At 39.1% G+C, this 15,801-nt stretch overlaps 1 protein-coding gene across 1 annotated transcript in view; it reads right to left on the bottom strand.

Moving 5' to 3' along the window:
* The window catches only part of RNF13 (ring finger protein 13), a 154,619-nt gene that overhangs the window by 12,070 nt on the left and 126,748 nt on the right, over window positions 1–15,801 (bottom strand). Inside the window, exons 8-9 of the mRNA XM_006259169.4 lie at window positions 14,767–14,872; window positions 8,057–8,150 (exon numbers count right to left, since the gene is read on the bottom strand). Coding sequence (XP_006259231.1) covers window positions 8,057–8,150; window positions 14,767–14,872 — 200 coding nt within the window. The remainder of the gene's footprint in view (window positions 1–8,056; window positions 8,151–14,766; window positions 14,873–15,801) is intronic.

Here is a 15,801-nt window from a genome sequence, read left to right as displayed (position 1 = left end):
ATAATAAAAATGAAAACCACAGAAATAAAATTGCCAACACTCTACCAAGACCTTTTGATTTATTGTTTTTTCCAGTGTTGCCAGGCAGATGGGTTAATAATAATAAGTGATAATCCCACTTGAAGGCATATATCAATTTTATAAATATTTAGTAAAGAGAAGAATGGCATATGTAAATGACATACTTGCATCATAATGAGACAATGAAAACAGCATATACATCAGGAATAATTTAATCCTTTTTGATCTTTCATTGCAGAAGATTACAACTATAATTGTCATAAGACAGGAAGGAATCCACACAGCATTTCTTTAAGAAACCAAAACAAAAAAAAAAACAGAAAAAAATCCCACAATGTGAAACATGTTTTGATTCTCTTCTTAAATTTCAGCATATGGACAAATAGTGCCCACTTTTATTACTCATACAAAGCTCATCTACATGTACATTCATACACTTTTCCTAATACACATTAAATTTAGTACCTCCAATATGAGGTACTAAAAAAATGTGGATTAGTAGCACAAGTACATGCTTTTTAGGTGGTGCTTAATGTGCAGTAGCCTATTCTACTGCACATTAATGTATTATCACTTTTTATGTGCCATTTTAACGTACAGTAGAATAGCCTACTGCACATTGAAGCGCGTGTGTAAACATGCCTGCTGAGTCCAAAATAGTTACTTACAGATGTATTCTTATAAATGACAAGCAGGTCCCTACATACCTTTAAACATCTGTCCCAGAGCCCAAAATTCCCCGTATGTGATACTTGCACACACAATACTTACTTTTAATTTCTTTTCAATGTAAAGACCAGCTCACATCTTTCATCTGAGTGCCTAAGGTTACGCCAAAATCTATACAGGCATGTATAAAGATGGCCTGATTTTTAGAGATGGTATGCTAGCCACAATTCTGAAAACAAGGCACTTACTCAGATACAGGACTAAGGATTTTGGGCTCTAGCAAAAATGTAAAATCTGGCTTTGCTTTTTATTTTTGATTTATCCACATATGTCTTCCTATTCCACAAAGAATCAGTCACATCTTTTATAATGTTCTGTTTTTCCTAAGGTTATTTTTTTATTTCCTCACTTGAATGAATGAGTACAGTGTTACTTCTCTGCTGTGCAAGATTGGAAATCTATTCATTTTTGTATATATGGCACATCCTTGCTAGCTGAAGTCAAATACATCTGAAAATACTTTCTCTAATACAGAATGTCCCAATTCCCATAAATTCTAGCCTATAATTTTAAGAACTGTTTTATTCTTTGATCTCATGTTGATCAAACTGCACAGTAGATAATTTTGTCCTGTATTTGCTACTTTTATATTTGCTAAACAGATACAGATATAAAGTTCTGTTGACTTCTGAAGGACTAAGCTTTTTCCTTTTTAAAAAAAATATTATATCTATAGGATAACAACCCAGGACAAAATGTATTTAGAGTTTCTACTATTTGGGGTATACACTAGATTCTGCAACCAATGGCCGTTTATACATGTGCTCTGAGAGTTGAACAAGCTTTAGTTAAAGTGCCCCCACCACCATTTTTCAGCACGGAAACGCTGATACATGTTATGCAGGACTCTGCTGGAGCGCATTATTACCACACTCCAGCAGAATCGATTAATCGAGTTTGCTCTGATGCACTGTAATTACAGTGCATCAGAGCAGTCTCAATGCACATGTATAAGTGCCCAATACCTCTAAATTTTGGGGGATTATTCAGAAGATAGGTGCTGACTGGTGTGCACAGAAATCACCCTATACATGACTGCCACTCTAGTTGCTATCTCTTTTTTTGTAGTGGGTAAATGTAGCTTTACTGAGACAGGCTGCACTGCACTTATCATGTTTGTCTATCATCAGTATTCATACATCAAAGATCTGATCCAAAGCCCACCCTAGCGAGTGGAAGAATTCCTATTAATTTCAGCAGGCTTTGGATTAGGTCCTATCTCAAGATGAAAAAAACTGGGCAATGTTTTCTGTTTTATATTAACAATTCTTTAGAGCTGGTAGACTGTCTCCATTTCCACAGGGAAATTGTTGCTACATACTCCTTGCTGGTCATCCTAACTGGTCAACTGTAGAAATGCACTTCATGCCAATAAAAAACTCTGGGTCTGATTATTGTTTTAAACCAGTCTTACAGGATGTGAGACCATTTGTTAGGCAATTAGTCCCGATATACACTGGTGAAAGGAAGAGGAAATATATTATCCAGCATAGTCAAGAACCTACAGGTAAAGATTAGGCAAGAGACTTTATTTAGGTACGTCTTTAATTCTTATTTTGTTCAAGTCAGACTAACTACTTATTTGGCTGCAATGATTACATTAAGGTTTTGAGCATGCAAGCTAACAAGACTGTATTAGCTGAATCAGCATTCCCAATCTCAAGAGGCTGCTCTTCAGTTATGCATCCAAAGGAAAAACTTACTGCATGGATTATGTAGCACTAAAAAGGCTAATGCTTCAGATATTCATGCTCATAGACTTTCCTTAGTGCCTTGGGGAAACCCTATCTTCCAACAAAGAGTATAAATCAGAGGTGGGCAAAATGCGGCCCAGGGGCCAGATGCAGCCCACCAGGCCATTCTATCCAGCCCATGGGGCCCCTAAAACATTTAGAAAATTAATATTTATCTGTACCTGGCACCTATCATGCGGCCCTCGATGGCTTGCCAAAACTCAATAAGTTGCCCTCTGCCCAAAATAATTGCCCACCCCTGATATAAATCAATACATTTGACTGTATTGCCAAAGCTGATATACAGCAAATACTGGGTCTAGTTTGTTTTAGGTATATTTTTTGAAAGTGAATTCAACCACCTGTCTGTACATTCATATACCTATATGGTCACTTTGTTTAAAAGACCTGAAAAACAGTAAGGCTGAAATTTGCCTTTGACCCATTTTTCAGATTTTAAGGGGTTTCTGTTTGTTGGCAACTTACTCTAAGAAGTTGCTGCTTGTACTATCAAATTATAAAGCCAAGAAAAGGATTTGATAGAATATTACTGATGTATGGAAACTCCTGAAATTTTATCACCAACAACTCAGCTAAACTACTGCTTTTTCCTTAACACAACAGTCACTCTAAGGCCTATTTTAATACTACTTCCTAACTACTCTGGCCTTGCCTACACCCCATAGTTGTGGCAGCAAAACTATGCATTCACACTTAGAGCTCCCTTGTGGTAGCAGAATCTAGTCTTTCTGTCAGCAGAGAAATAACAGCTCTGCGAGTAAAGGCTTCTGTCACCAGCCAGCAGCCAATACAAGGTCTGGGTAGACGCATCAAACCTTCTGCCAGAGGCCACAGCAATGGTGTCTAATGGTGCACTGAGCAACCTGCTAACACTATTACTATTGTGATGCCAGCATGAGCTGTGCAGAGCTGTTAGAAGTTGCTTATGTGGTCTGGTGGCTGTTGTCTGTCTGCGCAAATAGTGTGTAGAGGACCCTTCAAAGTGGTTTACTGCTCTCAAATTTGACATTCACTGTTTCTTCTTTCTTTGACCTCTTAGCATCTGCATAAATCGGGGGTAGCTATGGAATGAAGGAAAAGTATGTTGAATAGATAGCTGGAGTGGAAGATGCTCAGACAACACATGGCTTCCAAAGAAGAATAGTTATATCCTAGACTGGAAACTGTGGATCACAAAGCACCCATTGATCAGAAAGCTGGGGGTTGGTGGTTTCAGTCTGGGGATTATGGGGTAGAAGGGGTTGGGAATACAAAGAAAATAAGAGGACAGGGGACTTAAACTATAGACACAGTTGTGTCTGGAGATAGAGAAGCATGAGGAATGGGGATGATCTGAAGAGATAAGGAGGAAATGAGGATGTCTCATACATGTCTGGTGCCAGGGTGTAACTCCTTGTAGCTTACCTATTTGTTACAATACAACCCAGCTTTCTGTACTCAATGTCTTCTGCCCCAGTGTGAGACATCCAGCTACCCAACTATCTATATCCACCACATAGATTCTGAATTGCTGATAATCAGGGATCCTGGTTTTCTCTGATTTTAAAAAAATCCCCAATTTTCAGTTTAAAAAAAAAAGAAACCCCAAATCCAAATTTTCCCATGATTTAAATGAAATGCCACTAATAAATATAGTGATGTTTCATTTTAATCATGGAAAAATGTGGATTTGGGGTTACTTATTTTTAACTGAAAGGGGGGGGTTTATATCAGAGAAAATCAAGATCCCTGCTGATGTTACCCATAATGTAATATTAGAATTAACTGTCTATGAACAAAGTTCCATTTTGTTTAATATATTATTGATGTCAACTTCAAAGTATCCACTTGATTATTTCAACAAAGACTACTTGGTCAAATATTTATCACTTGTCCAGCCATTTGTGTATTTAAGATATAATCTGGAAGAAAAATATTAAGTACAAGTTGCTTGGCATTCAAATACAATGGGCTTTAGTGCAATGAAACAATATGAAGTTCACAGTTCACGAGTCACCAAGAAAAGAGAAATCAAATCAGCTCTATAACTTCTCTTCAATAACTAATGTGCTGACTCTTTCCTGAGAGTCAGATTAAAAGAATTCGGAATGACTGAGCTGCCTGGTCAGGGCTACACTGTACCTCTATATTATGTGTCTACCACCTAACTGTGCAATTACCCTGAACCCTTTTCGACTATGGCTACATGTACAGGAGGGAAAGCAAGGGCTGCATGCTCAATACTGCCTTCCCCACAAGTAAGTACAGAGTGGTCCCAGATCTACATGCCGGCCAGCAGTACAAACTGTATGCTACACCCCAAAATGGATGTAAATTATTCCCCTGCTGCCTCAGTGCAAGGAGGGAGTATGGAAAGGTGTTACACCTTTCTGCAAAACAACTCTTTTCTCATGGTTCTTCTGGGATAATGTCATTAGACAGCACCCCATCCTTAAGTCTTAAACTAAGGGCTCAATCTACCCTAAAGCTCATATCTGACTTACCCACCTCTTAGAAAGAAGAGAAGGAATACACAGCATTCACATATAAGGAGCAATGAAACAACAGCATTACACTGAAAAGTTAATATTAAAAAAGGTGAATGGTAAGGCTCAGATTCCTGTGGGCTATTTCCACACCTATAGTTTGATCTCAGACTGGTATAAATCTGGCACTATATTTTCACTAGTGTAACTATGAGGAAAATCTGGATCAGCAAAGACTTGCAGTGGTATGACCAAATTTGACCCATCTGGATTATATTAGTATAACTGTAGAAATTTTGGAGAACTAACTACAATCTCAAAGAACAAAATTCTACCCAGGTGTAAATATATCTTTCAAGTGACTTAATATAAGGACAAGATACGACCCTATTGTTTGGTCAACTGGAAATCAAAAGGAAAGTGGGCAAAATTAATTCCTGATATAATTGCACTGATTTATCATAACAGATCAACATCTATACAAATTAAGTTTTAAAAAAATATGCAAGGGGGATGTGAATAATTTTACATATTGAAAGTAGGGCCATGACTAAATTAAAAAAACACAAGAGTTTTAAGGAGTTTTGCTCTCTCTCACGTGTTCTTCACCTTTTCTACATAGTTCTGGAGCCTTAGCTAGCCTATGTTCTGATTACTATCGCTCCTGTCTTCCTCCCTCCCTCATCCTTCTCCCCACAAAATTCAAGGCTTACAACTAAATTTTTACTTTTGTTTTTCTCTTCTGCAATGTCTTTATGCAGAAAAGCCACAAAGCAACACAATGCAACTTTTGGATCAAGGTATTAGGGTTGTATCCATATTGGTCTAGAGGCAAAAGGAATCAAAACTCATGGCAGAGGTGATATCTTTTATTAGACCAACTAGATATTTGCAAAAAAAAATTTTAAAGAAAAAAAGTTTTTGCAAATATCTAGTTGGTCTAATAAAAAATATCACCTTTGCCATGAGTTTTGATTGCTTTTGGATCAAAGCACCCCAAATTTCTGCACATTCCAAACCTCAAACCTACAGAGATAATCTGTATTTGCATATACAATCTAGCTAGTTATCATTTTTTCCTGCAAGGAAAATGCAGGGTAGTTAGGGTGATCACATGTCTCCTAAAAAAGATGTCTTATACTGGAGTCTCATGGTTTTTGTGTCTCAGTCTTTGAAAACCACTGTATACTAATCATCTGAAACAGCCAGGTGCTAGTGAAGCAAGTAAAACCAGTGGAAGGTAGGCTGAATACAGAACAGTGGGTCTCAATCTTTTTGAGCTGCAGCCCAACTTCCAGTTAGCTTTGGTTGCTGGAAGTTGCCACTACTTCTGATCCAAACACATCCAGAGTAATTAAACATCTGTGGGGTTCATCATCCCCTTTCTAAGGGCTATGATACCATTTCATGTTGGGACCCCTGATTTGGGAACCACCAATGCTCTCAAAGCTCTCCAGAAGCTGCACTGTCATATATCATCCTGGCTTCTAAAGAAAATGTCCCAGGAAGAAATACTGCATAAACCTGAAAGAGGTTTCAGTTGAATTTAAGACAAAATCCAATACCTCTGTATAATAAAGAGCAAGAGAAGAGGAGAAAAGAGGGAGCAAGAGAAGAGGAGAGGGAAAGGGAGGAAAATAGTGAAAAGAATAGGTGCTTATAAAAATATATATCAATATATCATCCCCCCACAGCTACGTGTACACTTTGATGATTCTGAAACTTTACCCACTGTGGGCACACAGACAAACACACGTGATAACTTCATAACAGTATCCCCCCCCACACACAGTTAGAGTTCTTGAAACAATATGAAGTTGTATTTTAATAGTACAAGGCAGAAAAATAATTATGTACTTAATAATTTTTAATTGGATTTCACAGAGAATCTTTAACAGCTAGTAAAATTAACACTGACTTTGTTGACTCAAGTTCTTTCTGGCCATTGCCAACCCAAGAGAAACAGAACATTACAGGAAGCTTCAGTCAATGCTGTACAGGGGAAAGCTCATAAAAAAGGGGAAGCAGTAACTTTACATATTCACTGTATGCACTCTTAGACTGAACATCTGCTTTGCAGGTAGCAGCATCAATGCCATTAATAATGGAGGGACACTGCCAAAGGCAGAAGAGAACTTCAGGTGGCTGCATTCTGAAGTCCAATCTGATCCTAATGTGGTATTTTTACACACAGAAATGGGTTGCACATCAGCACAAACCTTGCTGTATTTAAATTAATTTCTATGAAATTCTCTCTTCAGGCTTTTCTCTTTGTACTTTCTAGCAGCTTGTAGGCATGAATTATTAAATGGCGAAATTACAGCATGTATAAAAGACACAAGAGAAATAAATGCAGGAAGTGCTCCTCTTCAGGAGTATACTAGAACATGCAGGACTTTTGGAGACAAGTGTTATTCTGTGACACAATAAAACAAATTACTGATCTCTTCATTTCAGAGGATATCTTTTGTCATGTGACTGCCTGTCAGTGACTTATTCCACATAACAATATTTTCATATTAGATCAGGAGTGAATGGAAAGAAAGAACACCACCACCACGAAAACTAGGCAGGTCATATTCACAAGGTAGTTGCTTCTGGAGTCTTGCCAAAATGTTTGGTAAGACACGTGCCACACATGCTTACCTGTTTTCAGACACTTGATAAAATAACATAAAAATCAGTGTCCAAATGATTCACTGTGGTGACTGTTAATACAATGGGGAAAAAAAGCAGGAGGGACTTGGGCAAGGAAGTTAACCTACATGATATTTGGAAAAAGATCCTACATTCTGAACTAAACTTATCAAATATAAAACATTAGCTAACTTCTAAACTACAACAGTTCATGTGGAGTCTGCTCATGCTCCTACTGAAGCATGTATTGAACTTCACTTTAGCTCCAATGGGAGCAAAATCAGATCCAAGTTGCTTATTTTATTACCATTTGATTTCATTCTAACTCTGATACTCAGCTTAAGTATTCTTATAATAATTTTCAAAGCTATGGGAAAATCCATGGATATTAGTATTTATTTAAGCCCAATTAAGTTGGATTGTTTACGCAAACAAGAAAGATCCACTTGCCTTTCTTAAATTTATGTATGGGAAGTTTCTTAAGCTGATCTTTTCGAAGCCGATTCCTTCTTGCTCTGTGCCTGTCTTGCACAAATTTGGTGATCTGTAAAACATCAGACGGGGAAAACAAGAAAATGTAAATAGTACGTCAAGAGAGCAAAAGAACAATGAAATAGCCAACTTTGTTTATGAGTCTCAATTTTAAATTTGCTTAAGGTTAAATATCCCCAGGACTGGAAGAGAATACAGCCAGGATTGCCCCTGGCTGGACACAAAGGTCAATCCCAGGCTTTAAATTCATACAGCAATGAAACAGATTAATTTTGCATCACACCATGCCTAGATAACCCTACCAAGCTAAAAGTATACATTTAGACAAGACTAGAGTTTTATTAGGAAACAATGGCAAAGTCTTTCCCAATTATCATATAGCCACACTGCTGCAAGCCCTTACAGAGATCAATGAAGCTAAAGGTAATGTGAAAAAAGAGTTGTATATTGCTTGCTGGGCCCAACCATAATTTCACTTTCAGTGGCTTTACATCTGTTTTTCTAACACCAGGTTCTCATCTTGCTGCTTTTGACCACAGTGAAAAGCAGCAGTATACCTAAGCATGGGCAAATGGAACACTAGTCCCAGGTGCCATTTTAGAGACAGTGCCAGAATGACAGCCACCCAAGGAGCCCGTGCTGAGGCAGCAGCAACCCACGCTGGCCCTGTGCAAGGAAGTAAGTGCCTGGTCCCTGCCCTCCTACCCCAGTCCTATCTCCTAGATCTCCGGCATTCAGCACCCCAATCTCTTTATGCCCCCCTGCCCAGGGCATCAAAATTCCTAGCCATGCCTCTTATGAATAGTTCCTCCTTATTTTTCCTTACAGAACTTCAGATCTTTCTACATTGTTTCTAAGCCCCCCTCTTTGTATCCTGAGGTTATTTGGATGACCAAAATTAGAAAGGAAATGAAGATACAACCTTACCCATGGCAGAGGCTTTGAACAATACATCTTGGAAAATGTCAAGGCTCACCTTTTTTGATAAGGTAACACTAGACAGACAACGCAGCAGAAACAGTACAGAGGAGCTGTGCAATTAGCTAGCTCCAGTTCAGCTGAGATTTTTGATGAAAGTTCAACCTTTGCCTAACAAAAAATAACTTGTCTCTTAGCCCCATGGCCATGTATTTATAACATATTTAGAACATGCTGCAGGATGGAGACTGGATTCCCAGATGCTTTTCTCCCAGTTGTGGGAAAAATTATCAAGTGAAACACTGACCTTACATGTGAACCCAAGTTTCTAATTTACTACCTAGTATCATTTAATACTAGGAGTGCATGGAAAGAAACTGGTCATGCAGCATAAAAGGAAGGAGGAGCAAGCCAAACAAATCTTTTGGAAAAAATGCCTGGATCCTGCCTTGGTTCTGTCTACTGTCTACACAAGTCCTGATTAGAAATCTGAGTAAATGCCTATTCCTGACCCCAGAGGAAGGGAACTGGACAGACATAGATCTAATGGTAGAAATACATCTACCATATCAACTCATATGTCAGACATAATTGTAGCTAGACACTGTACTGAATGTCTTCCTGAAAATGTACCTCCAAGATGGTATGAAAGAAGATAGGTTAATTGAGAAATCCTGTCCCTGGAGATAAATGCATTTAAATAATGTGCAAAATCTCTATCACTGTCCTGGCTTGTTCAAGTTATATTGTTTTCAACAACTGGCCTTGTGGGAAGCAATGAATTATGGCTGTGCCCTGTTAGGTCAGGTTAGCAGTTATTTTTTTCCCTTTTCTTTTGGAATATAGAGATGAAGGAAACACAATTGGGAACTGCAATTCTAAGGAGAGATATCCTTGTCAGTTCAACTTTAGATGGTCTACACTGACGTAATAAATTCGTACTATGCAAGGATTACTTTCTGCCTTGGGAACAGTTTTAGGATTTCCAGTTCCTTATTAATGAAATAAAGTATAAAATAAATTAAATAAAGCATTAGTGCTCAACTTTTTGGTCTCATGGGCCAGACGAGTGGTGCCAAATTGAGCCCTGGGCACCGGGACTGGGCTCTGGGGCCTGACACTGACCCCATAAACTTGGAATGAACCCCTGGCAGCCTGGCAACACCCTGTTCCAGCCCTCCCCCCCACCCCGGACTGGGCCTTGGGGCCTGACGCCATCCCTACCTGGCCCTGCATACTGAGTTTGGGTGCCCGGTCCAGAGTGCAGAGTCTGGGGCTCCCCATGGGTCTGGAAATTTGGGTGCAGGGGAGCAGTGATACCCCTCCTCCACACTCAAATTTCAAGACCCATGGGGAGCACTGCAGGCTGGATAACAAGACACCACAGGCCAGGGGTTGAGCACCCCTGAAATAAAGAAACTAGTAACTGCTACATTTCATCATGCACAGGCAAACTAGTGTGATGTAAATCCCAAACTAATCCGTTTAAATTTTAAAATTGTGGACCTAAAGATTAACCCAAAAGGGTACAAGAACAGTTGATTTACAAGGCTTGGAAGCTGGAATGGTTCTGACATTCCTTTAAAATGTTAGAGAAATTTGCCTCACGTGCCTACCTTTGGTATAAGCCAAAATTAGCTCCTAGTGAAAATGCTTCCTAATTAAAACAAAACTGACCTGAAATGTCCTTAGATAACTCTATGTTAAGTGGGTATATGGTAAATCCTGGTTTTCACACTACCTGCACTAGGTATCCACTTCACCTTTGTAAAAGTATCTCAACATCTTGAATACAATTTTAGTACAATTCTGTTTGATCTTTCACAAAAATGGGGGCTTGGGATTCTTCAGCACACAATACAGCTCAGCATATCTCCATGAGCATTCCACTGTATCCTGCAGCTCACCTTAAATACTTGTATCCCTACCTTATACAGTCCCACATGAAAATATCCACAAGCAGCATGTCATGACATTTTAAAGGACCCTCATTAGATTTTATGGTTAGCAAAGTGATTAATAGAAGGGATGGTCTATACCACTCAGAGCCACTGTTTCCCTAAGTAGCTTACACTTAGTTCACATTTATAAAGTTAAATCCACAGAAATTTACAACTCTGCCATTTCCCCCAACCTACTCCCAATACATAAGCAAAGAAACCTGAGGCTGAAGTCTCGGTGTCAGATCTACCTCTTCATTTGACTAGCTTGCCCCCAACAATTAGTCCTACTTTGCAAATTTATCCTTCTGAGCTTGTACAGATAGTTAAGTTATTTAAACCTGTAAGTGGAGAACAGGGCTTTCATGGAACTGAGTTGAACTTCACAGTGCTGCTCTCCCACACAACTGTCAGAAACCTGTGCTAATTCTGACCATTGCCCTTTTTCTATGTTGGTGTAATACTTTAAAAATGTGTTAAGGCATACCTTAATGGAGGAAACTGTCCAACTTTTTTGCACAACCTCTGCTTGGAGATTCAACTGACATCCCAAAAACTTTCAAATGAGCATGCTATAACATGCTTACTATAATTTACAATAAAGGAAACTGTCATTTTCAGTCAGAATAACAGCTGCAATTCTATGGAGGGGTGGACTTTTGAAGGGATCAGCCTACACTTTTGTCAGATCAGTCTTATTCCTTGCTGAACTTATCTATATAACTCAGCCCATCAAAGTTCATTTCCAGCTCAAAAGATAAACCCTGAAGTCCAAATGACATTTCTGAAGGTGTCCTAATACCCAAGATGGAGGGTGAACAGTGGAACTGGTAGCAATATTCTAAAAGAAGATGTGAAGAAGGACTTAGAAGGAAGCCTCTTTAATCAAAAGGCATCCTTGGGGAAAACACAGTGAAATTTCAAACTTCCAATTTGGCAGATAAGGTTCAGTTCTAGTCCTCAAAGGAAATTTACAAGACACCTTTCACAGACAAGCCTATGAACTTCACTTCATACATCTACTGATACAAAAATTATGGGCTAAATATAGACATTTGATTTATGGCACATTATAACCTGCCTGCCATCCAATAACCCCAGGTAACCTGTCTGCATTTTACCAGCTACACTTTATCACCTTCTCCCTTTTCCCTCCCCCACACCCCCAACTACCTTTTCACACCTATTGTCTCCCATTAACTTTGAACTTTACTGCCACACATATGCATTTTTGTAGACCTGCATTTTGCAATTTGGCTTCTATTCTACCCAGTAAAGCACACAAACACCCACAGACTTTCCCTATGCCTGAAGAAGGGTGTTTGTGCCCAAAAGCTTGCAAAGAACCATTTTTCCAACTATTTAGTTGGTCTAATAAAAGATATCACATCTACCCAAAGAACCTTGTCTGCCTATGTCCTTAGACCAACATGGCTACAACCAACGATCCTACAACTTCCAATTTTGTTTTTCTAAAGTATTAATTATTTTATATACTTTTCCCACATGCCCTCTTTCTTCTCTCTTTTGTAAGATATGCCATTTTTTTCAAGTTGTATTTAGGAGAGAGACTTTCCATGTCATGTAAATTTTCTTGTTTCCTTTCTGAAACCTCTCTCTAATTCAACAAAGTGTTTCTGAGATGAGATCATCAACATTACACCCAGTGTTCTAGATCAGGATTGTCCAGGTGGCCTGTGGGCAACACCTGGCTCATGAGGAGTTAATGTATATCCTGTAGGCTCTCCCCCCTAGGTGCTGCTGCCCTCATTGCTCATGCTGCTGCAGAAGTGGCCAGGGTCTCTAGGGCAGGACAGCATAGCAGGAAGGGACTCAATAAGCTTGCTGCCCACACGGCAGCAGGGGGGGACTTGTGCTGTCCATAAGGCAGTGCAGGTGGGGCTCATGCTGCTCACAACCATAGAAGTGAATGAGGTGGGGCTCACACAAGTGACAGTGGCAGAAAAGGGTCTCATGCTGCTCCTATAATGGTGGCAGGGGGACTTATGCTGCTTCCACACCAGGGATCTCAGCATGTATTGTGCACAGCTCGTGTGGTATATGGCCAGGGGCTGGCGACTGGTGCAGTATGCAGTCCCTAGCCATTCTCAAGTTGGACAGTCCTACTCTAGATGAAACATAACTCTGGTACCATCAATTTACATAGGAGTTTTGTAATACTTTACACCATACTCTCCATACTTTCCTTAGACATCAAACTATCTTGTTTATTTTTTGACTGCACCTACAAACAAAACAGATAAACAAACATGCTCAAGCTGAAGCACTGAAGGTTTAGGAGAAGCATCTCTTACTAGGATCTTCTCCATTAGGGCCCAAAACTTCGGCATTTACTCATCGCCTGGCCAGTAGCAGCCTGAATCTGATCTCAAAATATACCACAAAGCCTCCCAATTTACCTAATATGGCAGGAGAGGCAAAGTACAGCACTGCTGAGGTACCATGTTATCCTAGGTTTTCTTTAAGGACAGGAAAAATGGCTGGGTTTCTCTTGATGTCTGTATAATTCTAATTGTGCTAAAGGGACCAGAACAGACATTTTTTAAATATGCTGATTATATATGAGAAAAAATAAACTGTGCAGAATATTGTACTGGAAGACGTGCTTCACAAAAGTTCTGTAGTGTTTTCAATTTGCAACTGATTCTTTGGGGAAAGATGAATAGCCAAAGACTTGTAGCACTAGAGAATAACTAAAAAGTGAGTTTCACACATGAATACCTTGCCCAGCTAAGAACTGAATTGGAAAGTTCAAATTCAAAGCATAAATACCCTGCAGCACAGTTCTTTGTGAGGAACAGCAATGTGCGAGATGGAACTTTTCATGGGCTCTCAGCAGCTCCTTATTATAATTCTGCAATCAAAGTGATGGGAATTCTGAGGTGATTTCCTGCTTCTGACAGAGTCTTCCCTTTCCCAGTAAATTGTTAAATAATCCCTGCAACAGATGGTTTATCCCAGGGGTTCAGGAGTACGTTTCTGAATAGACATTGTTTAGCTTTTCCAATGCAGCAGATTGCAACAGATGGCAGGTATTTTCCAAAAATGTTCATGGAGGAGACTCCTCCTATAAGGTCTTTACCCCAAGTACAAGGTTGAATGCAGTGCTAGACTACTACAAACTCAGTACAGTTTTCAGGAACAAAAAGCAAATGTTTTCATGAGGCTGACACTAGCTTAGCAACTGGAATCTCCAATGCAATCATGAAGTGCAGATCCAAGGAGATGGAGAGTTCTTATTTAAATGACTAGTCTTCCAAGTCTTCACTCTACAGCACACACACCACTTAATCAGTCACTGCCAATGAGACACAAGAACTAGTACAGGCTAAGGAGGAATACATTTGAAGAAAGGCTTTGTTAAAAAATTTGTAGCACACATTGCTGGTCTGCAGTCAGCAGGGAATTACTCATGATGTCCCTATGCAACTGGGTTCTAGAAAGAAACAACTTAGTGCCTCTGCTGGCTACTGCAACTCCTGTCATTCACCTAGCTAGAACAACTCTTTAACAAGAGTTGTCTTTAAGATAAAGCAGAACATGGCTAAAACAAGAAGAATAATTACAGAAGATAAATAAACAGAAGATAACAAAAAGAAAAAAGATCGATTTATTGCGTATTGAGAAAATAACTGGGTGGTTAACAATGAGCATTATTAGTTTAGATTTTGCATGAAACTCTTTCCACTTGTTTGGTTCTTGAAAAGCATGATTAACTACAATGAGCCACAGTCCTATAACTTTTATTTTTGTCTATGGAGAAAGATTATTCAAAAGACCAACACCTACCATAAATATGACGATGAGTATAAGGCAGATCCCCACTATAATCAGGAATGGAATTAAATAGTATTCCAAAGGAAGACTGAACTCTGGGATTAGCACAATATGGCCACTGTAGGGGGAAAACAGTCAATTTTAAATCAGGTTAAATTGTAACACAAAGCAATGGTGAAAAATAAACACAATCAGGAAATACCACACTGGTATCACTCTCTCTCTCACATAATGAAATACAAATGTATTAATCTGTATGCATGACCAGGCCACCTACTGCAAACTAATAAATCAACAATCAATTAAAAATTAAGATCTCTACTAACAATGTAGGGCTCTTTATTTTTGCAACTCTAGTTTAGTTGTTATTGCTGATAATACAGTTATTGTTTAAATCATAATATAAATAACATAATGCCCTCAATAGAGTCAGAGCTCATTGTGTCAGGTGCCTTACATGCACACAGAACAGTTCCTGCTCCAGAAGCCTCACAGTCTAGGACAGGGGTCAGCAACCTTTTACAGTGGTGGGCTAGATGCTTGAGATGTGGCAGCTGTCACTGCAAGCTACCAATTTTTTACCCCCTATCAATTCCCTGCTTCTGTAATCCCTTTCCTGTTCTGTGCCCCCCTTCACTTACTTACACTTAACAGGCTAGATACAAGCTCTTGTGAGTTAGATATGACCCACCGGCCATACGATACCAACCTGTGGGCTAGGATATTAGCAAAATGCAGCAGAAGGACAGAATAACAGTAGGAGGGAGAACAAAATAATCATACAACAAACATATTATTCATAATAAACAGGTGTCCCAACTTCTGTATGAGCATGATCCAAAGACCACTGGATATTAATGGAAACCTTACCATAGATTTCAGTGGGCTTTGCATCTGGCCATATAAAGATGCTGTAATACACTCCGTAAGCACTGAAACTCAGTGCCCTCTGAAAAGGCCTCTTTAGAGTATCTCAAGTGGGACACCCAATACTGAACATCTCAACATTACTACTAATTTCTTTTAAGGGTAGACCTAAATTTTATT

Source organism: Alligator mississippiensis, chromosome 7 (genome assembly GCF_030867095.1).
Source record: "Alligator mississippiensis isolate rAllMis1 chromosome 7, rAllMis1, whole genome shotgun sequence".
Lineage (NCBI taxonomy): Eukaryota > Metazoa > Chordata > Crocodylia > Alligatoridae > Alligator > Alligator mississippiensis.
Note: the sequence above shows the minus strand (reverse complement) of the source record. Positions and strands in the feature narration are given on the sequence as shown.